The 22821-nt window shown below is 47.7% G+C and overlaps 2 protein-coding genes across 2 annotated transcripts; both read right to left on the bottom strand.

Annotated features, from left to right (window-relative positions):
- Window positions 1-3138: 3138 nt before the first annotated feature.
- On the bottom strand, window positions 3139-7450 carry LOC140471109 (keratin, type II cytoskeletal 8-like). The gene is made up of 9 exons (XM_072566991.1): window positions 6921-7450; window positions 6605-6813; window positions 6188-6248; window positions 6002-6097; window positions 5694-5858; window positions 5478-5603; window positions 4885-5105; window positions 4415-4464; window positions 3139-3926 (listed from the first exon to the last, which is right to left on the bottom strand). The coding sequence occupies exons 1-9, from the start codon at window positions 7353-7355 to the stop codon at window positions 3754-3756; spliced, it is 1536 nt and encodes a 511-aa protein (XP_072423092.1). The 5' UTR covers window positions 7356-7450; the 3' UTR covers window positions 3139-3753.
- Window positions 7451-17989: 10539 nt separating this feature from the next.
- Window positions 17990-22044, bottom strand: LOC140471298 (keratin, type II cytoskeletal 8-like). The gene is made up of 9 exons (XM_072567292.1): window positions 21510-22044; window positions 21191-21399; window positions 20774-20834; window positions 20588-20683; window positions 20280-20444; window positions 20064-20189; window positions 19466-19686; window positions 18996-19045; window positions 17990-18518 (listed from the first exon to the last, which is right to left on the bottom strand). The coding sequence occupies exons 1-9, from the start codon at window positions 21942-21944 to the stop codon at window positions 18370-18372; spliced, it is 1512 nt and encodes a 503-aa protein (XP_072423393.1). The 5' UTR covers window positions 21945-22044; the 3' UTR covers window positions 17990-18369.
- Between the last annotated feature and the right edge of the window lie 777 nt (window positions 22045-22821).

Below are 22821 nucleotides of genomic sequence, written 5' to 3'. Positions count from 1 at the left end.
TAAATAGGCTAGCCCTGCAGACCCATCCCTTGCTATGATTTATTTTTCTTTACATCCAGAAGTGCTTTTACACATGACTGAAATTATTTTTTGCCAACACCAAACACTGTTGACATTTTTATTTTGATTAATAATCGCCACCAGTAAATCACTGGTTGAGCTAAATATTTGCATGCTCAGCCTGCTAAGGGTAATGCTAATCAAAATGTGAGAGGGACATAGGGAGAGTGGAAAGAGGCTAAATCAAAATGGAATTGAAAGGGGTTAGGTCTGTTTTATTTCATATCCAGAAAAGCTATAACACACACCAAAAGATTTTTTCCCCATCACCATTTTGTTTTGGCTTTTAATTAACCTACTTTTTTCTAATTACCCTGTTCAGAAATGTTATTATGCACTGCTAGAGCAGATGGGATTTGAACCTGGGCCTCCTAGTCCAGGGTATTGACACTACCATCGTGCCATAACAAGGTCCATGGGTCTGCTTTTATAAAAAGATTTAACCTACTTTCCTTCTGACCAACCTACTCATAGATGTTATTGCACACCTCTGGAGCAGGTGGGACTTGGACCCAGGTTTGCCTGAGACACTACCACAGCTCTGTTTTAGCGGTGCTATCCATAGAATAGCAGCAAAGAGGCTCAGGTGGGTAGGCCACTGCCTTTTACCAAGCGAACTCATACTTAATGAGCTCCACAAGGAAATTAATTAATGATTCCCCATGGGCCTTATCAGGTTATCACAAAATCCTTGCATTATTTTATTCCTATCTATTTCAAAATATCCATTCAGCCCAATAAAACAATTCCTCTGATCTCCTATGTATTCCTGCTTTTCTTCATCCCCATCATTGACAGATTTACATTCAGTTGTCTCAAATGTGTGCTCTGACTTTTCCTCCTTAAACCCCTTAGCTTCAAAGGTTTTCTCTTGTCCTTTAAGACCCTTCGGAAAACCCATGAACCCAATTGTTCATCATTTATCTTTGCAGTTAAACAGGGCCAATTATCTTTCCCAGTTACATAGAACGAAAGCAACCATCATTGAGAATAATTGAAACTTAATTGGCCTCATTTGCTTTCATCAATGAACTGATTATTCTACTCCCTACCCTCCGCTTCACTGTTTGATCACACAGCATTGCCCTTTGACGTGAAGGGCACTGCTTGTCACTGACCACTTAAGTGTTTCCTTTCTTCCTGGTGGTGAAATATAAATAAAGATTTACGCACTTGCTGTTCTTCACTGTGTCCGACACCTGCACACACACGACATGGGTCTGGGGGGAGAAAGTAAACTGGTTATTCTTGGGATTTCAAAATGAACATAGTTATTTCCACCTTCTTTATTGCTAAGCAGATATGTACTGTCAGATGTGTGGACCTCACTGAACCACAAAATCTGATTTTACTAATTGATTTTCTACCAGCACATATACCTAAATGGCAGAAATGGATGTAACAGCATGTAGAATGTCCAGGTTCTGAGACAAAAGCTGGCTAACGAGCATGTGCCATATTGAGACCTACTGACACAGTTACAAATAGAAAAGCCTCTGCCCTGGCCAAACTGGCCATAAACAGGTCCAGGCGGCGGGCCATGGAGGGGGTCATTATGGGCGATTGCCTGCCCCTCTTCATCAGTTTTGTCAGAGAAGGAGCACGCGGTGTCCACCAACACCCTGGAGTTGTTCAGGGAGAGGTGGGCGCCGCAGGGAGTGGAGTGTATTATTTCCCCCTCCAACTGTATTTTGATTTAATCCCTGCCCTCACATTCATTGTTTGATCACACAGCATTGCCCTTTGATGTGAAGGGCACTGCTGGTCACAGGCCACTCGGGTGTTTCCTTTCTTCCTGGTGGTGGAAATTGAATAAAGATTTATAGGCCTGTTGTCTTTCATTGAGTCTCACACCTGCACACACACAACATGGGTGCTGGGGAAAATATAAGCACTACTGCAGTTAGGCAGTAGTGTGGGGGAAAAAAACAGGAAAAAAAAGGAAAAAATATATACATATAACCAGGAGATCTAGAGTTTCCTCAGTTTAGGGCAAAATAGAAAAGCCCCTGCACGGAATGTTATATGCAACAGTAAGCTCGATGGATCCACTCCCAGATTTGAGTCAGCGGATAACAGGTTCGGAGCATCAGGCACATACTCTGAAGGAATGCTGCACTGTCATAGGTGCCATCTTTTATATGAGTAATTAAAATGACAGCCCTTGCTATTGGATAACTTGTTTTACCTGTGGCTGGAATTCAGTGTGATGACGAGTGTGTTTGATAACGGTAGCAGCGAACAGGGAGGAGCCTCAATAATTCCCATTCATCTTTCAGCTAGGTTGAAATAATTTAGTAAAACAAATTGAAACCCACTTGAACATTTCAACTAAGGAAAGAATAACGCATATTTGTTTTTTATGTTGATAAAAATAAACTACTGGGATTGCTATTGAGAAATGCTATCGAACTGTGGTGTAATAATTGAGTAGATTTACATATCCTATGTATGTAACTCGCTTGAAATTAAGTTTGAGAATTCAATATCTGATTTATTTATTTTTATAGTCATTTTAGAGCTTCATTCCTTATTTTGATTTCTATGTTCCATAATATTTGAGTTCTGAATTGCTTTTGTCTTGCTTTGACAGAATTGATTAAGTGCAATGTTATAAGACTTGGTATTAGACAACAGAAAAAGAACTCACGAATAAGCTTTTTTAATATATATCTAAACAGAAATGACTGGGAATTTTTTGAAACTCAATGACGTGCCAAAAATTTAAAAATATGGTGATTATCATCATCAGGACAAGCCAGGACTTCTTTTTCATGCCTTGCACTCTTTGACCTGCCTGGAAGAGAGAAAATTAGATTGTTTTTCTGGCGATTGTAAACTGGCAATGACACTGGTGTCTTTGGATGACTGGAGAATATTGATGTTTTACACTTAAGGGACTTAGAGAAAGCCTTTACTCTCCATCTTCTAACAGAGCAACAGTGTTGGAAATGTTGAAACAAAAAATAAGATCAGCGTGTACTGGATGAGCTGAATGGCCTGCTTCCATCCTGTAGGGATTCTATGTTCTATGCAATAGATAAGGATGTCAATATGCGGAACACAATGAAAGAACAATTTTGAATTGCAGAAAACAAATTTATTCAGTATGTCACAGACTGTGATGAAAAGAAAATTATCTGGTACAAGAAGTTACACAATACGAAACAGATCTGAACAGTAAACATTGGTGTCTTTCTTCAAGAACCTAATAGTTGTTTCCTGTTAAACCCAACGATGAGCCTTTTAGAAGTTGGATACCTTTCAAGACTTTAGTCAGTGACAACAAAGAATTAGTGAGCTATTCCCACCAGTTCATTCCAAATTGTGCGCACAGACATGATTTTTCATGATTTAAAACTTTTAATGTCAGGCAATGGGTAAAGTAACCAAAAGTAATCGGAGAAACTGCAACTGATATCGCATGTCACAGTTATAAATAACGTGCTGTAAGTACATGACAGATTGATCAATACAGTTTGTGAAGGTAAATAGATTGGGGCAAATTCATCACTGACAAAGGCCTGAAGGCTAAAAAGGACTGTGGATTTGGAAGTTCACCAGTGTTAGTATTTTAAGCAGGTACCCAAAACATGCAAAACTAGGATTATCAGAATTGAAATTGAAGGCTTGGATGGAAATTATTTGTATTGAGATGTGAGACAAATACTGGATAGAATGTTTTCCTCCCTGCTATTTCAAGGGAGTGACAGATGAAGAAACTGTCATTCCATCCACCACCTCAGTTTTCTTCACAAACAGAGGAGCTTTCATGCTTGATGAAGAGGTCATGGAGGTTTCATATGCATTAGCACTCACAAATGGAGTAATTCCAGATGACATTCCACCAAATGATGAAAAATCACCTGAAAGCAAAAGGAAACACTCGTCAATATACAACCGTTTACTCTTGTGTCAAAACTGATCACCTTCAGAAAATAGCTTTTAAACATCGACATGAGGTATTACAGTGAATCAAATTGAAGAACTATCCATAGAAATTGGTACATGTATGAATACTAAATAACGATTTATCTTGTGACGTACCACAGAATCAGTACTGACAAGTAAAATAAACTATTGTTTTAAAAGAACATTGTGGACACACACAGCTAAACTAGCAGTCTTTGTGAAAGGAGAAAGCTTGATTCTGAATTTGGGTGGACCTTTGATGCCTCTTCAGCAAACGTACACAAAGTGACAAAGGTCAAATTTGAATAGGACAATTTATCTATTTGCATTTCCATTTATGATGAGCTTCCAGCATCTGTTCCAGAATTCCCCAGTTTTCAATGAGATAATAAGCCCTTCCCGAGAAATTATTTGATCAAAGGAGGAAAGGCAATTCTCTTACCATGACTCTGTACTTGCTGGATGTTGAGGGTTTTTACCCCACATGCCATCCTGTTGAGAAAGGAAACAGTCTCAGATTATAGTGGACAATGACAGGAAATCACAGTCAGACCTCCCTCGGTTTCCTCAGGTATCTCCCTCTCCCAGGGACACTGACATCTCCTGGGCTAGACTTCTGAATGGGCACAGCCAGGCTCCTTGCCCTCGGGCAAAGTGCCCAGTCGTTACTGTTGCCACAGGCAGTAGGTGCCAGCAAGCTATTGGAGGGTGAGGAGTGGGGGTCCTGACCTTTCAGTGAGACCTGGAGGTCAGTCACTGATTGTAGAACCACCTTCACATTCACACTGCCTGCATTCCATCCCATTCCATTCTCAGGGATCAGAGCTACCCGTCAACTGCAAGTGCAGACTGGAATTTGCCTGCACAGGACTCAATGTGATGGCTGCGATGAGCAACTACCCCTTATCTTACCTCGACTCTTCTGTCTCCAGTAGTTTCATGTAGGTGCCAATTTCAATGTCCAATGCAAGCTTAATGGACATCAGCCGTTCGTATTCCTTGCATTGTGCGGAAAGCTCATGCTGAGCTTTGAGAATGGCTTCTTCCAGTTCCGAAATCCGAAGCTTACAATCTTTCAGAGACATCTCACCGCGGTCCTCCGCTTCCCGGATTCCTTCCTCCAGTCTCACACGCTGAGGAACATCAAGATTCATTTGGTCAGTTCCTTCAGTGTTTGAGGCTCAGCCCCAGGTGCTCCGAGCGAGACTTTGGGGGAAAAAAAAGGCTCGCCCTCCTCCCCCTGATTTGGGAAAAGTGGGACGGTGCGGATTGCAGACTGACAAGCAACACATTCCCAATCGGGAAAGACAACAGTGAAACCTCCAGGCGCTTAGAAATGGACCGCATTCAGCCGACCCTTCAATCGCTTCGGAAAGAATTATTGCTTTTTGGATCGTGTGAGACAGGGAGAGAAGACAGAAAAGACGGAGAGACAGACAGGGAGAGAGAGAGAGGTGTTTAAAAGTGTTTTCCAGTGTTCAGTTTGATTTTAGACTTGTGCCTACCTCTTTTTTCAGGTTATCAATGTCTGCATTCATTCTCCGGATCTGATCTGTTGTCTGCTTTATCTCGACCTTCAGTGCATTGATATCATCGCCACCTTGTCCAGCCGCCATGGACAGTTCCTGCATCTGCAAACAGATATTGCCAACGAGTTAGTCCCACAGTTCACGCTTCCTGCCCGAGTCGGAAAAATGGGCCAAAGAAATAGGAACCGTCACCTTGGTCCGTTTCCAAACTTCCGCATCTTCGCGGCTTTGCTGGGCACAAGCTTCATACTGTTTCCTGGCGATGTCCAAGAGCTCCTGCACATTGAGCCTCGGACCACCCTCCAATTGCACGTTGACACATGTATTCTGAATCTGGGCCTGGAGCTCCCGGAGTTCCTACAGACGGCCGAGGGGAGGGGAAAGGGCACGGGGGAGAAAGATTGGAAGGTGATTGGAAACCATTCGGGATACATTGCATGAGACTTGAATGGACAAAAGATTGGGAAAAGGAGAGGTGGTGGGGCAAGGCGCATATTTACCTCCTCATAGATAGTCCGCAGGAATTCAATTTCATCGGTCAGGGCTTCCAGTTTCGCTTCCAGCTCCACCTTGCTCATGTACGAGTCATCGACATCCTAAAGAGCACAGGGAGAAAATACTTTGATAAAAGTGACCAAAGGTGCCCGCAGGCGGAGAACTGTAGCGTGTGGCTTTGTAACATTCACCTTCTTGACCAGGACAAACTCATTCTCCATTTCTGTGCGTTTGTTGATCTCATCTTCGTATCTGGAATGAAAGAGATTGTTTTACCGAGGCTCATGTCTTTCTGGCCCGTCCCTCTCCCAGTCCCTGTTTGTCTCTGTCTCCGCTATTCTTCGCCTCCCCCTCCCGCCACCAACTAGTCCCTGTCAAACCACCTTCTGAGCTGGATCAGTCCCGCTGCCGGGGTTTCCCAGACGAGAAACAGCCCGGCCGTGTACAGTTCAGTGGCGTCAACAGAGCAACGCGACGGCCCGTTCCCTCAGATCACATTGTGGCCGTTTGTCAAAGTGATCTCATTCTGCAGCTGGGATTTGGTTTCGTTCCGACAGGAAACCGCCTCCGACCCGAGACGGGACCAAGTTCGGCAGCAGCTCACTGACCTGCTCTTGTAGTCCTCGACCAGACCTTGCATTTGGAGCAGTTCAGCATCGAACCTCTCCTTCTCCTGGCGAAGTGTATCCAGTTGGTTCCTCAGATTATCAATGTAGGACTGGAACATGTTCTCGATGTTGGATTTGTATTCGCCTTGATCCTGCAGAAGTTTCAGTTTGATACTCAGCTGAGTATTGACCTGTTCCAAGTGCCGAACCTGGCGGGGTGAGATGGAGAGACCGTTAAGACATGAGAGGAAAGACACAGAGAACCCAGTTTAGAGCCCCCCGCCCCCGACTCTGCCTGGACCCCACTGAGCATTACCTTGTGAAGGAAATCAACGAATTGGTCGTTGAGTCCCTGGAGCTGCTGGCTCTCCTGCAAGCGGATAACGTTCTGGCTGGTGTCGATTTGGGGTAAAGGCGCGTTCAGGTCCAGGGCAGCGGTTCTCTGGATCAGCCCCTGGGAACTCATTCCCCCGAGGCCCATCCTGCCCCCGAGGCCCACTCCCATTCCACTTATTCTGCTGCTGCCGATGCCGGACATCCGAGAGCCAGTGGAGAACCTGGAGGCTGAGATCCTCTGTGTTGGTCCCAGGACAACACTTTGGGCCCGCCTGGATGATTGAGAAATCCCTCCGCTTCCCAACCGATTGAGGTTGGAGGAAATCCCGGATCCATACATGCTCCCTCTAGTTCCTAACCCTCCGCTCTTCCTGCTGGAGCTGCTGCTGGTGGTGATGATGGTGTGCGATGTCATTTCGAGGTTGTTCAGGGGGTGGACAGAAACAGAGACCCACACTCAGAGAGAGAGAGAGAGAGCACACTCCAAAACTGAACGGCTCGGTGGAGCTGAGGGCTGACTCGGCTGCTTTTATATCCCAGTGGATGTGTGAGGGGGCTGGCCAAGGGACTGGCAGCTGACAAGGAGCCGCCCACAATGGAGCAGCCGACAGAGGGAAGGAACAAGCTGCCACCCTGTGCCCCCGGGGCTGGGAAGGGGGGAGGGGGAACGGGTCCGCTTGCGGAGCCCAGCCCCTCTCTCTCTCTCCCTCTCTCCTCCCAGACACGACGCCCACTCTGTGTCATCAGCTGTCTCAGGCCATTCCTCAACTCGGCAGTGTGTGCTGCTAGCCCAGTCCCCTCCTGAACGGTCACCCATTCTCCCCCCCCCCCCCCCCGCCCCCATTGCCCACATCCACCAGTCCCTGTTCACTCAATGCCCGGGACCACCCAGATCCAAGGGGGACTCGCACTCCTCTCCATGTACTTCTGGTCTAATACCCACTTTTGCCTCTCCCTGTCTGGGCTCCCTCCAACCCTCAGAGACTCTGTGCATCCCTCCACCTCCGCCCGCTTTGAACATTTGCAAGTCGAGCCGCCCAACCAGAGACTGCCTTTTAGCGACAAATGTGTCTTTATTGCTTAAAAAGTTGCCTCTTTGAGCGGATTTCTGACGTTGAAAGTATGAATTGAAGTTGAATGTGAGCCTTGCTGACAAAGTTCGAGGACTGAGCTGTTTTGGTGCTTTTTCGGGTTGACAGGATGCAGAGAGAGCAGAGTGTGACAGGCGTTTGGAAGAATCCTCTTTCCACAGACACACAGTTCCTGAGGATTGTGTTCTCGAGGCTCCACCAACTGGTCAAATGGGCGAATTGACGAGAGCTTCCAGCGCCCATTGTTCCCCAGCCAGCATCAATTGTAAACGTTGTAGTTCAGTGGTAATGTCCCTACCTCTGAGCCAGTCTCACTTGCTCTAGAGTTGCGTCACAATGTCTGCTAGAAGGTCGATTGATAGATTTGGGGAACCAATACTTTCGAAAGGGTTCAAATGAAAACAAAAGCGTCCATTTTTGGTGATTCATTCAGGAGGTAAGGGAATCACCAGCAAGGCCAGCAGTGACTGGGTGCTGAGATATGCCCTTGTAGTGCTTCAGACACCCCAGGTCGGAATTTATTTCTGGGTGATCTATTTACATTTCTAGACAATGGTGTTATCCAGGAGAATGGCAGTGCAGGAGTCAGGGCTGATACTGACCTATTGTTCATGGGGGAATTCATAGAAGGAATCCTTCCTATTCCTTCTTCTACAAATTTCATTCAGTCATCAGTGCCCAGCCCAAAAGTGGGTCCTTCACTCGTGGTCTGCTGATGTCTCATCCTGAACCATTTTCTTGACAGTTTGTCAGTGGTGGTTTACCACTGGCTTACATTGTCAGGGGCAGGATGAGTAGACAGGTGCAAACCCACCCTCAGCCCAAATGCAGTTGTGCTGTTGCTGTTATTTTGCAGCACACAGTAGCCATCTCGCCAACTCGCAACATGTCCCTTTGGAATTTCACCTTCTGACAAAGTAACTTTGTCAGAAGAACTGCATGATATACTCGGGAAGACATGTTCTGGAAAGTTCATCCCAATCTGCTCCAGCGCTGTCCACGAAATCACATGCACAAAGTGTAAAGCCATTCTGTATCATACAATTTGGGTCCCGATTTCACAGGAAGGTCGGGAAAAGGAGAGCAGCCCAGCGTTCAATCTTTTGTTCCTCTTTTCATGTTTAAACCTATGCTCCTCTCCTCTGCCTCCCAATGACCCATTCAAGTAGAATAAAGTCTGAACCTTTCAGTCCAGTTTCTATCTTTAGTGAGTCACTTGTGATCCTTCTACCTCTGCAGGCCACCAAGGAAGTGTCAGTCTGCCAGCCGGAAATGAACGAACTCGCCGTTTTTATAAATCAATGAGATTGGAGCGCACTTGGTCGCTGAGTGCTACTTGCAACAGAATCTGAACCGAGGAGTTTGGTGAATAACGGAGTTGATTGAGGGGTGAGGTGTTGCTTTTTGTCTGACTTGGTCAGCCTCTATGAGTATTAGCAGTGCAAAGTGCATGAGAGGGAACAGAGAGGCCGTGGCAATTGTGCGCTGTGAAACGTTGCATGCTCTTTCTCCCCCACCGCCAATCCCCCAGGCACCCTGAGTAAAGTAAAACGTGACATTGCAGTGAATTGGGTAAGTGATTCATTGTTGAGTATTTTGCTCACATATTTTTAAATACAAGAATTACAATTTTGCAGATGAGACTAAAATAGGCGGGATGGTGGACACTGAGGAAGGTTATCAGAAATTGCAGCAGGACCTTGATCAGCTGGGGAAGTGGGCCCAGGTTAATGCAGATAAGTGTGAGTCTTGCATCTTGGAAAGTCAGATCAAGGTAGGAGTTTCGTGCTGAATGCTGGGGCCTTAAGGAGTGTAGTGGAACAGAGGGACCCTTGGAGTTCAGGTGCATGGTTCTCTGAAAGTGGAGGCGTAGACTCATAGCGATGTACAGCACGGAAACAGACCCTTCGGTCCAACTCGGCCATGCCGGCCAGATATCCTAACCTCATCTGGGCCCATTTGCCAGCACTTGGCCCATATCCCTCTGAACCCTTCCTATTCATATACCCATCCAGATACCTTTTAAATGCTGTAATTATACCAGCCTCGCCCATTTCCTCTGGCAGCTCGTTCCATACCCGCACAACCCTCTGCATGAAAAAGCTGCCTCAGCCTGTTCAGCCTCTCCCTATAGCTCAAACTCTCCAACCCTGGCAACATCCTTCTTTCCTGAACCCGTTCAAGTTTCACAACATCTTTCCGATAGGAGGAGACCAGAATTGGGCACAGTATTTCAACAGTGGCCTAACCAATGTCCTGTACAGCTGCAACATGACCTCCCAACTCCTTTTTGACTGTGATCTCCAGCATCTGCAGTCCTCAGTTTGTCTCACCTGGCGTGAGCTGCCAGCGGAAGTGGTTGAGGCAGGTACATGAACAACACTTAAAAGGCATTTGGAGAAATACATGAATAGGAAAGGATTAGAAGGATATGGGCCAAGTGCAGGGAAATGGGGTAAGAGTGCATGTGCATTTTGGTCAGCATGGACCAGTTTGGGCCAAATGGCCTGTCTCCGCACTGCACGTCTCGATGAAGCTCTATAACTCTCAATGTGTCAAGAGTTGTAAGGCTTCAACAATGTTAGAATACCTCGCTTCACTGTGGGCAGGAGTTTATTGGGAACAGTAGGGCTTATTATTTACAATAAAAATAAATAAATAATACATAATGAAGCCTGTGAGACTTCCAGGCTACCAATGTGATTCAAGACAAGCACTTTCCCAAGAACAAAATTGTCTAATTGGAAGGTGTGTAATCTGGCGAAAATAATATCACCTTTGGAATTTGGAAAGTTCTGGGCAGTCTCTGATATCAGCCCAGGGGCTTGGACAAGGTCTGAGCTGCTCAGAGTGGTCACGGTTTGGTTGACCATACTACTGCAGTCTGGAGAGTTGGCCACGGTCAGCCCTGTGAATCTATTGCCATCAATCCAGTGAGAGACAGGAACACAGGAGCAGAGTTGTACAGTATCAGTCACGGTGCTGGTTACTCAGTGTTCGGGGCTACCCAGCTACGTTGCTGAAGTGGTGCACCATGGTCAATGTGAGGTGTCCATCTACAGACAGTCAAGGGTGGGTGCGGGTATGCAGGGCCCAGTGCTGCAGGAAAAAGGCTCTGGAACATAATCATGGTGAGTGGAAACAGAAGAAAAGTGAAAATGTAATGTGGGACAGCTCACGGTGTAAGTGGGGCGGCGATAGACCACGAAAAGGTTCATGTCGAATTATCGATGGTGAGCAACAGCCTGACTTCCAAAGAAAGTACCCTCGAAGCTGTCACCTACCAATTGGCTTCATTCCTCCCATTGACCAATCAGACCGTACCGTCTACCTGTGTTCACCTATCACTGCCTCACTACTGCCCCACTCTCTCCACCCAAACCCTCCACCACACAGACCCTCCCCTTTACCTGCAGCTCCCATTACCCCCACCCCCAGCTACAAACCACTGCTGGCATGTTGACCAGATGGGCTTGATGCGAGCAGGCTCAGTGAGCAGATGAAGACTCAGATCGACTCACAGAACTCACGGCCCAAAGAGCTTCCACTCTCCTGAAAACCACAAGTGCTCAATGGAAATGAAAATGGTTGTGGCCAGGGCCAATGTAGTTGGAGTAAGTACATTGTGCTGTGAGGGAGATTTCTCTGTGTCCAGGCCATGTGTGACTGTCCAAAGAATTGCACACACGCACCCAGACATTGAAGGTGTCATGCAACTGTAATCTCACCTGACATTGTGACCCTGGGCATTTGCCCACTGGGTGCAGCCCAACGGCGTACCACAAGCACTCTTGACCATTTCATGACTGATGAGAATTGAGCCCTAAAACACCCCATGATGTAAAAGTAATGTCAGTACAGCAGGAGAGATGCAGCCGAGCTGCCAAAGTGGCATGCAGCAGCGATTTCTCTATTGCCTGTGTATGATGCAGCAGATCCTCACTGCACACCATTCAATATCATGTCGGGAGAAGGATGGGTGTTTTCAGTTAGAGACAAAAAAACTGCAGATGCTGGAACCCAAGATAGACAAGCAGGAGGCTGGAAGTACACAGCAAGCCAGGCAGCATCGGGAGGTGGAGAAATGAATGTTTTGGGTATAACCCTCCCTCAGGACTGAGGGTGGGGATAATGGGAGCTGCAGGTAAAGGGGAGGGGGTGTGTGTGGGGGAAGGTTTGGGTGGAGAGAGGGGCTGAATGGTGAGGTAGTGATAGGTGAACACAGGTAGAGGGTACGGTCTGATTGGTCAATGGGAGGAATGAACCCAGTTGGTAGCCTACAGACGAGAGGACTCAACATTGAGTGCCCCAATTTCAAATAACCTCCCTCCCAATCCCCCGACTCCATTCCCAGCCCCTCCCCCTGCCTTCCAGTCCTCTGACCGACCCTTCCTTCCAGCTACCAACCGGACTCATTCCTCCCATTGACAAACCCAGGCCATACCCTCTACCTGTCTTCACCTATCCCCACCTCACCACTCTGTTCCTCACTCCACCCAAACCCTCCTCCACAGCCCCCTCTTTATCTGCAGCTCCCCTCACTCTCATGCCCACCCCTGAAGAAGGGTTACACCCGAACTGTTGTCTTCTCTAACTTCTGATGCTGCCTGGCTTGCTGTGTTCTTCCAGCCTCCTACCTGTCTGCCTTGGCTGTTTTCGGCAGCAAACAGTTTCCTTTTCTGCCGAGACAGAGACTCGCACCAACAGAGAATTGTGAACATTGAATATGTCATTTCAAATCTGACCCAATGTGCAGTCAAAAGGTATTCTACATTCTTCCCCTCAAACCAGGTCTCACTACAGTCTGGGTTTACACAGTTGGGATGGAGGGGACCTATCTACAGTGGAGCCCGTCAGCATCAGAGATCTGATCGAGAACATGTCTGGGACATGGTCCTGATCTGCCGTTTTTCCTTTCCTCCTTGTCACACATTTCGCATGGTAACAGTACCATGTAAAAGACATAGCCCCCCTGATTCATCAGAGAAAAAGTTGGTTATCAGCTTAAGCACAGGGTCACAAAGCCCCAGGCAAGGCTTGAGAAGACAACATCTTCATGGTAACTGCAGCCAGTGCGAGGAGTCGATGCACGTTGTTGACATCAGTCCGCATCACAAACTAAGTGCCCAATCGACTGAGCTAATCGACGCCCAAGTACTTTCAATAATAGTTTATTAAGTAACATCAGTGATGGTGCACTGAATAGTGAATGCGTACTGAGTGGTTTCAGTTATTGTATACTGAGTGGTGTCAGTCAGTGTGTACAGCGTGGTTTTAGTGAGGGTGTACTGCGTGATGTCAGTCAGTGTGTACTGCGCGGTGTCAGTCAGTGTGTACTGAGTGGTGTCAGTGATTGTGTACTGAGTGGTGTCAGTCAGTGTGTACTGAGTGGTGTCAGTGAGTGTGTACTGAGTGGTGTCAGTGAGTGTGTACTGGGTGGTGTCAGTGATTGTGTACTCCGTGGTATCAGTGAGCGTGTACTGCGTGGTGTCAGTCAGTGTGTACTGAGTGGTGTCAGTCAGTGTGTACTGAATGGTGTCAGTCAGTGTGTACTGCGTGGTGTCAGTGAGTGTGTACTGGGTGGTGTCAGTGATTGTGTACTGAGTAGTGTCAGTGATTGTGTACTCCGTGGTATCAGTGAGCGTGTACTGCGTGGTGTCAGTCAGTGTGAACTGAGTGGTGTCAGTGAGTGTGCACTGAGTGGTGCCAGTGAGTGTGTACTGAGTAGTGTCAGTGAGTGTGTACTGAGCTGTGTCAGTGAGTGTGTACTGAGCTGTGTCAGTGAGTGTGTACTGTGTGGTGTCAGTGAGTGTGTACTGAGCGGTGTCAGTGAGTGTGTACTGAGTGGTGTCAGTCAGTGTATACTGAATGGTGTCAGTGATTGTGAACTGAGTGATGTCAGTGAGTGTGTACTGGAGGGTGCCAGTGAGTGCGTACTGAGCGGTGTCAGTGAGTGTGTACTGGGTGGTGTAAGTCAGTGTGTACTGAGTGGTGTCAGTGATTGTGGACTGCGTGGTGTCAGTGAGTGTGTACTGAGTGGTGTCAGTGATTGTGGACTGCATGATGTCAGTGAGTGTGTACTGAATTGTGTCAGTGACTGTGTACTGAGTGGTGTCAGTGATTGTGTACTAAGTGGTGTCAATGCGTGTGTACTGAGTGGTGTCAGTGAGTGTGTCCAGAGTGGTGCCAGTGAGTGTGTACTGAGTAGTGTCAGTGATTGTGTACTAAGTGGTGTCAATGCGTGTGTACTGAGTGGTGTCAGTGAGTGTGTCCAGAGTGGTGCCAGTGAGTGTGCACTGAGCGGTGTCAGTGAGTGTGTACTGAGTGGTGTTGGTGATTGTGTACTGCGTTGTGTCAGTGAGCGTGTACTGAGTGTTGTCAGTGAGTGTGTACTGAATGGTGTCAGTGAGTGTGTACTGCGTTGTGTCAGTGAGTGTGTACTGAGTGGTGTCAGTGAGTGTGTACTGAGTGGTGTCAGTGATTGTCTACTCCATGGTATCAGTGAGTGTGTACTGAGTGGTGTCAGTGAGTTTGTACTGAATGGTGTCAGTGATTGTGGACTGAGTGGTATCAGTGAGTGTGTACTGAGTGATGTCAGTGAGTGTGTACTGAGCGGTGTCAGTGAGTGTGTACTGAGTGGTGTCAGTCAGTGTGTACTGAGTAGTGTCAGTGAGTGTGTACTGCGTGGTGTCAGTGAGTGTCTACTGAATCGTGTCAGTGCGTGTGTACTGAGTGGTGTCAGTGAGTGTGTACAGAGTTGTGCCAGTGAGTGTGTACTGAGTAGTGTCTGTGAGTGTGCACTGAGCGGTGTCAGTGAGTGTGTATTGTGTGGTGTTGGTGATTGTGTACTGCGTGGTGTCAGTGAGTGTGTACTGGGTGGTGTCTGTGATTGTGTACTCCGTGGTATCAGTGAGTGTGTACTGAATGGTGTCAGTGATTGTGGACTGAGTGGTGTCAGTCAGTGTGTACTGAGTGGTGTCAGTGAGTGTGTACTGCGTGGTGTCAGTGAGTGTGTACTGAATCGTGTCAGTGACTGTGGACTGAGTGGTGTCAGTGATTGTGTGCTAAGTGGTGTCAGTGCGTGTGTACTGAGTGGTGTCAGTGAGTGTGTACAGAGTGGTGCCAGTGAGTGTGTACTGAGTAGTGTCTGTGAGTGTGCACTGAGCGGTGTCAGTGAGTGTGTATTGTGTGGTGTTGCTAATTGTGTACTGAATCGTGTCAGTGACTGTGGACTGAGTGGTGTCAGTGATTGTGTACTAAGTGGTGTCAGTGCGTGTGTACTGAGTGGTGTCAGTGAGTGTGTACAGAGTGGTGCCAGTGAGTGTGTACTGAGTAGTGTCTGTGAGTGTGCACTGAGCGGTGTCAGTGAGTGTGTATTGTGTGGTGTTGGTGATTGTGTACTGCGTGGTATCAGTGAGTGTGTACTGAATGGTGTCAGTGATTGTGGACTGAGTGGTGTCAGTCAGTGGGTACAGAGTGGTGTCAGTGATTGTGGAGTGCGTGGTGTCAGTGCATGTGTACTGAGTGGTGTCAGTGAGTGTGAACTGCGCGGTGTCAGTCAGTGTGTACTGAGTGGTGTCAGTCAGTGTGTACTGAGTGGTGTCAGTGATTGTGGACTGCGTGATGTCAGTGAGTGTGTACTGAATTGTGTCAGTGACTGTGTACTGAGTGGTGTCAGTGATTGTGTACTAAGTGGTGTCAGTGCGTGTGTACTGAGTGGTGTCAGTGAGTGTGTCCAGAGTGGTACCAGTGAGTGTGCACTGAGCGGTGTCAGTGAGTGTGTACTGTGTGGTGTTGGTGATTGTGTACTGCGTGTTGTCAGTGAGTGTGTACTGAATGGTGTCAGTGAGTGTGTACTGAGTGGTGTCAGTGAGTGTGTACTGAGTGGTGTCAGTGATTGTGTACTCCATGGTATCAGTGAGTGTGTACTGAGTGGTGTCAGTGAGTGTGTACTGAGTGGTGTCAGTGATTGTGTACTCCATGGTATCAGTGAGTGTGTACTGCATGGTGCCAGTGAATGTGTACTGATTGGTGTCAGTGCGTGTGTACTGAGTGGTGTCAGTGAGTGTGTACAGAGTGGTGCCAGTGAGTGTGTACAGAGTGGTGCCAGTTAGTGTGTGCTGAGTGGTGTCAGTGATTGTGTACTCCATGGTATCAGTGAGTGTGTACTGAGTGGTGTCAGTGAGTGTGTACTGAGTGGTGTCAGTGAGTGTGTACTGAATGTTGTCAGTGAGTGTGTACTGAGTGGTGTCAGTGAGTGTGTACAGAGTGGTGCCAGTGAGTGTGTACTGAGTAGTGTCTGTGAGTGTGCACTGAGCGGTGTCAGTGAGTGTGTATTGTGTGGTGTTGGTGATTGTGTACTGCGTGGTGTCAGTGAGTGTGTACTGGGTGGTGTCTGTGATTGTGTACTCCGTGGTATCAGTGAGTGTGTACTGAATGGTGTCAGTGATTGTGGACTGAGTGGTGTCAGTCAGTGTGTACAGAGTGGTGTCAGTGATTGTGGAGTGCGTGGTGTCAGTGCGTGTGTACTGAGTGGTGTCAGTGAGTGTGTACTGCGCGGTGTCAGTCAGTGTGTACTGAGTGGTGTCAGTCAGTGTGTACTGAGTGGTGTCAGTGATTGTGGACTGCGTGTTGTCAGTGAGTGTGTACTGAATGGTGTCAGTGAGTGTGTACTGAGTGGTGTCAGTGAGTGTGTCCAGAGTGGCGCCAGTGAGTGTGCACTGAGTGGTGTCAGTGAGTGTGTACTGTGTGGTGTTGGTGATTGTGTACTGCGTGTTGTCAGTGAGTGTGTACTGAATGGTGTCAGTGAGTGTGTACTGAGCGGTGTCTGTGAGTGTGTACAGAGTGGTGTCAGTGAATGTGTACTGTGGTATCAGTGAGTGTGTACTAAATGGTGCCAGTGAGTGTGCACTGAGTGGTGTCAGTGAGTGTGTACTGAGTGGTGTCAGTGATTGTGGACTGCGTGTTGTCAGTGAGTGTGTACTGAATGGTGTCAGTGAGTGTGTACTGAGCGGTGTCTGTGAGTGTGTACAGAGTGGTGTCAGTGAATGTGTACTGTGGTATCAGTGAGTGTGTACTAAATGGTGCCAGTGAGTGTGTACTGAGTGGTTTCAGTGATTGTGCACCGCGTGGTCATTTTAAGAATTTACCTTGTTCTGTTTCATTTTGGAGAGGTTGCAAGGCAGAGGTCTCGAGGTGACTATTGAAGATCACTTGAGTAATCAGTTCGGGAGTTATTTTTCTTTCTGAAGAAAAGCCTGAATAAGTGTGTCCAGATCTCACAGGTCCAGATATCTGGGGTTTCCATTTTTTTTCAGTAGTATCGGAACCTATTGGGTTCTGTACATAGTTGGAAGCTTCAGTGAATGTCTCCTGGCTGCTACTCTCTCTGAATTTCCCATTAATGTTTCTCTTCCTCCTGTGGTGCAGAAGTGCCTGTGTGAATCAGTGTCTGATTTTTTCTTTTTGCCAGGGAGTGCTGGTTGTGGGATGTTGCTATACCTGAACAGTTAATTAGTAATCATTACTGTACCTATTAACCTATTAAGTTTATCAATCAATTTAAGTCATTCTAAGTTTGTCTTTCTTTGATTGTATTGTAACTACAGCTTAACATTAAGTCGTTTGACAATTCGTATTGCATCTGGAACAGATGTTTTACATTCACCTCGTTATAATAAGAGCAAGTTCGAGTCTCGGCAACCTTCTTAAAATATTTTGAGGGGAGGGGGTCTACTCCATAACAATGGTTTCAGTGATGTTGTACTGAATAGTTTCAGTGATGATGTATTTGTGCTGTCAGTCGATGTACAAAATACAGTGTCGTCTTTCTAAATATCGTAATATTTCTTGAAAGTTCATGGTATAGGAATGGATAGTTCTTGAATTTCACAACTAAGGATGAAAATTGTTCTTTTTGTGAACTTAATAATGTGCTGTTCAAAAAGCAATCCAGATGTGCAGATTAGACGTTTATTAAGTAAGACAGGAAAAGTAAATCCCCAATACAATGTTGTACATAATATCGAAACAGAGTTCAACAGCGAAAGCCTGGCTTTAGTTCCCCATTTTAAAGATACCAACAAAGATAGCCTTTTTAGTTACTTGACTGCTTTTCCCACAAACCCAAACCTTTACAAAGTTTCCTTTCTTTGGTGCACTGGTTAAGATGTCAGTGTTAACTTCATGTCAAAAAAATGATGAAATGTGAACAGATTAACTAAGATGTTCTGAACAGCAGACATGAAGTGAATCCAAACATGTGAACCACTGCACTAAATGCAGTACTTAGGGGATGTATAACCTCTGACAATGAACTGCTTCGAGAGACTGTTGGTTTTAAATGAACCCTTGTTGACTCAGTCCTGTGCTCGTCACTTGATAGGAACTTTGTCCACTCGACATCGACCTGTTACTCACACCTAAATTCAGCGAGGTCTGAAAGGCAGATGATCCACTTCCCAAGCCCATACCTTGCTGCATACCGCCTGGAAAAGGGGGCAGAGTAAAAATAAACTTGTCGTATTATCTGGGTGTTGCAATTTAAAAGAACAATTGCAACATGAAAGATGACTACAATTCCCAGCGTATCCTTAGCGAAGTACGATAGCCCAAGATGTTTTGCAGGAGCTTAATCAAAGAAACAATTTCCACCTTGAAATCTACCAGGATGATGAGAAAAAGGTGGCAGAAAATCTAGTTTGTGGAGAAGGAGACAGGGAAGGGAGAGAGAAGGGAGGAGTGATGGAAGCAAGTCGTAAACATTGAAAGCTGGTGTGCTGATGTAAATCAGGGATGTTAAATAGGATGGCAAAGGGTGGAGATTTGGCACCATTTTGCAAAGTCAAATGGTTAAAGCATCAGATTTGTGAGGTGGGGAGTGATGATGGCTGATTGGAATGGAGCTGGGCAGATACTGAGGAGAAAAAAGCATCGACCTTCACTCAGAACAGACATTCTCTTACCTTGACTCTGTACTTGCTGGATGTTGAGGGTTTTTACCCCACATGCCATCCTGTTGAGAAAGGAAACAGTCTCAGATTATAGTGGACAATGACAGGAAATCACAGTCAGACCTCCCTCTGTTTCCTCAGGTATCTCCCTCTCCCAGGGACACTGACATCTCCTGGGCTACACTTCTGAATGGGCACAGTCAGGCTCCTTGCCCTCGGGCAAAGTGCCCAGTCGTTACTGTTGCCACGGGTAGTAGGTGCCAGCAAGCTATTGGAGGGTGAGGAGTGGGGGTCCTGACCTTTCAGTGAGACCTGGAGGTCAGTCACTGATTGTAGAACCACCTTCACATTCACACTGCCTGCATTCCATCCCATTCCATTCTCAGGGATCAGAGCTACCCGTCAACTGCAAGTGCAGACTGGAATTTGCCTGCACAGGACTCAATGTGATGGCTGCGATGAGCAACTACCCCTTATCTTACCTCGACTCTTCTGTCTCCAGTAGTTTCATGTAGGTGCCAATTTCAATGTCCAATGCAAGCTTAATGGACATCAGCCGTTCGTATTCCTTGCATTGTGCGGAAAGCTCATGCTGAGCTTTGAGAATGGCTTCTTCCAGTTCCGAAATCCGAAGCTTACAATCTTTCAGAGACATCTCACCGCGGTCCTCCGCTTCCCGGATTGCTTCCTCCAGTCTCACACGCTGAGGAACATCAAGATTCATTTGGTCAGTTCCTTCAGTGTTTGAGGCTCAGCCCCAGGTGCTCCGAGCGAGACTTTGGGGAAAAAAAAGGCTCGCCCTCCTCCCCCTGATTTGGGAAAAGTGGGACGGTGCGGATTGCAGACTGACCAGCAACACATTCCCAATCGGGAAAGACAACAGTGAAACCTCCAGGCGCTTAGAAATGGAGCGCATTCAGCCGACCCTTCAATCGCTACGGAAAGAATTATTGCTTTTTGGATCGTGTGAGACAGGGAGAGAAGACAGAAAAGACGGAGACAGACAGGGGGAGAGAGAGAGAGAGAGAGGTGTTTAAAAGTGTTTTCCAGTGTTCAGTTTGATTTTAGACTTGTGCCTACCTCTTTTTTCAGGTTATCAATGTCTGCATTCATTCTCCGGATCTGATCTGTTGTCTGCTTTATCTCGACCTTCAGTGCATTGATATCATCGCCACCTTGTCCAGCCGCCATGGACAGTTCCTGCATCTGCAAACAGATATTGCCAACGAGTTAGTCCCACAGTTCACGCTTCCTGCCCGAGTCGGAAAAATGGGCCAAAGAAATAGGAACCGTCACCTTGGTCCGTTTCCAAACTTCCGCATCTTCGCGGCTTTGCTGGGCACAAGCTTCATACTGTTTCCTGGCGATGTCCAAGAGCTCCTGCACATTGAGCCTCGGACCACCCTCCAATTGCACGTTGACACATGTATTCTGAATCTGGGCCTGGAGCTCCCGGAGTTCCTACAGACGGCCGGGGTTGGGGGGTGGGGGGAGGGGGAGAAAGATTGGAAGGTGATTGGAAACCATTCGGGATACATTGCATGAGACTTGAATGGACAAAAGATTGGGAAAAGGAGAGGTGGTGGGGCAAGGCGCATATTTACCTCCTCATAGATAGTCCGCAGGAATTCAATTTCATCGGTCAGGGCTTCCAGTTTCGCTTCCAGCTCCACCTTGCTCATGTACGAGTCATCGACATCCTAAAGAGCACAGGGAGAAAATACTTTGATAAAAGTGACCAAAGGTGCCCGCAGGCGGAGAACTGTAGCGTGTGGCTTTGTAACATTCACCTTCTTGACCAGGACAAACTCATTCTCCATTTCTGTGCGTTTGTTGATTTCATCTTCGTATCTGGAATGAAAGAGATTGTTTTACCGAGGCTCATGTCTTTCTGGCCCGTCCCTCTCCCAGTCCCTGTTTGTCTCTGTCTCCGCTATTCTTCGCCTCCCCCTCCCGCCACCAACTAGTCCCTGTCAAACCACCTTCTGAGCTGGATCAGTCCCGCTGCCGGGGTTTCCCAGACGAGAAACAGCCCGGCCGTGTACAGTTCAGTGGCGTCAACAGAGCAACGCTACGGCCCGTTCCCTCAGATCACATTGTGGCCGTTTGTCAAAGTGATCTCATTCTGCAGCTGGGATTTGGTTTCGTTCCGACAGGAAACCGCCTCCGACCCGAGACGGGACCAAGTTCGGCAGCAGCTCACTGACCTGCTCTTGTAGTCCTCGACCAGACCTTGCATTTGGAGCAGTTCAGCATCGAACCTCTCCTTCTCCTTCCGAAGTGTATCCAGTTGGTTCCTCAGATTATCAATGTAGGACTGGAACATGTTCTCGATGTTGGATTTGTATTCGCCTTGATCCTGCAGAAGTTTCAGTTTGATACTCAGCTGAGTATTGACCTGTTCCAAGTGCCGAACCTGGCGGGGTGAGATGGAGAGACAGTTAAGACATGAGAGGAAAGACACAGAGAACCCAGTTTAGAGACCCCCCCCCCCCCCGACTCTGCCTGGACCCCACTGAGCATTACCTTGTGAAGGAAATCAACGAATTGGTCGTTGAGTCCCTGGAGCTGCTGGCTCTCCTGCAAGCGGATAACGTTCTGGCTGGTGTCGATTTGGGGTAAAGGCGCGTTCAGGTCCAGGGCAGCGGTTCTCTGGATCAGCCCCTGGGAACTCATTCCCCCGAGGCCCATCCTGCCCCCGAGGCCCACTCCCATTCCACTTATTCTGCTGCTGCCGATGCCGGACATCCGAGAGCCAGTGGAGAACCTGGAGGCTGAGATCCTCTGTGTTGGTCCCAGGACAACACTTTGGGCCCGCCTGGATGATTGAGAAATCCCTCCGCTTCCCAACCGATTGAGGTTGGAGGAAATCCCGGATCCATACATGCTCCCTCTAGTTCCTAACCCTCCGCTCTTCCTGCTGGAGCTGCTGCTGGTGGTGATGATGGTGTGCGATGTCATTTCGAGGTTGTTCAGGGGGTGGACAGAAACAGAGACCCACACTCAGAGAGAGAGAGAGAGAGAGAGCACACTCCAAAACTGAACGGCTCGGTGGAGCTGAGGGCTGACTCGGCTGCTTTTATATCCCAGTGGATGTGTGAGGGGGCTGGCCAAGGGACTGGCAGCTGACAAGGAGCCGCCCACAATGGAGCAGCCGACAGAGGGAAGGAACAAGCTGCCACCCTGTGCCCCCGGGGCTGGGAAGGGGGGAGGGGGAACGGGTCCGCTTGCGGAGCCCAGCCCCTCTCTCTCTCTCTCTCTCTCCTCCCAGACACGACGCCCACTCTGTGTCATCAGCTGTCTCAGGCCATTCCTCAACTCGGCAGTGTGTGCTGCTAGCCCAGTCCCCTCCTGAACGGTCACCCATTCTCCACCCCCCCCCCCCCATTGCCCACATCCACCAGTCCCTGTTCACTCAATGCCCGGGACCACCCAGATCCAAGGGGGACTCGCACTCCTCTCCATGTACTTCTGGTCTAATACCCACTTTTGCCTCTCCCTGTCTGGGCTCCCTCCAACCCTCAGAGACTCTGTGCATCCCTCCACCTCCGCCCGCTTTGAACATTTGCAAGTCGATCCGCCCAACCAGAGACTGCCTTTTAGCGACAAATGTGTCTTTATTGCTTAAAAAGTTGCCTCTTTGAGCGGATTTCTGACGTTGAAAGTATGAATTGAAGTTGAATGTGAGCCTTGCTGACAAAGTTCGAGGACTGAGCTGTTTTGGTGCTTTTTCGGGTTGACAGGATGCAGAGAGAGCAGAGTGTGACAGGCGTTTGGAAGAATCCTCTTTCCACAGACACACAGTTCCTGAGGATTGTGTTCTCGAGGCTCCACCAAC

The sequence above is a fragment of the Chiloscyllium punctatum genome, chromosome X (assembly GCF_047496795.1).
Source record: "Chiloscyllium punctatum isolate Juve2018m chromosome X, sChiPun1.3, whole genome shotgun sequence".
Lineage (NCBI taxonomy): Eukaryota > Metazoa > Chordata > Chondrichthyes > Orectolobiformes > Hemiscylliidae > Chiloscyllium > Chiloscyllium punctatum.
This window is presented reverse-complemented; position numbering and strand designations above follow the sequence as displayed.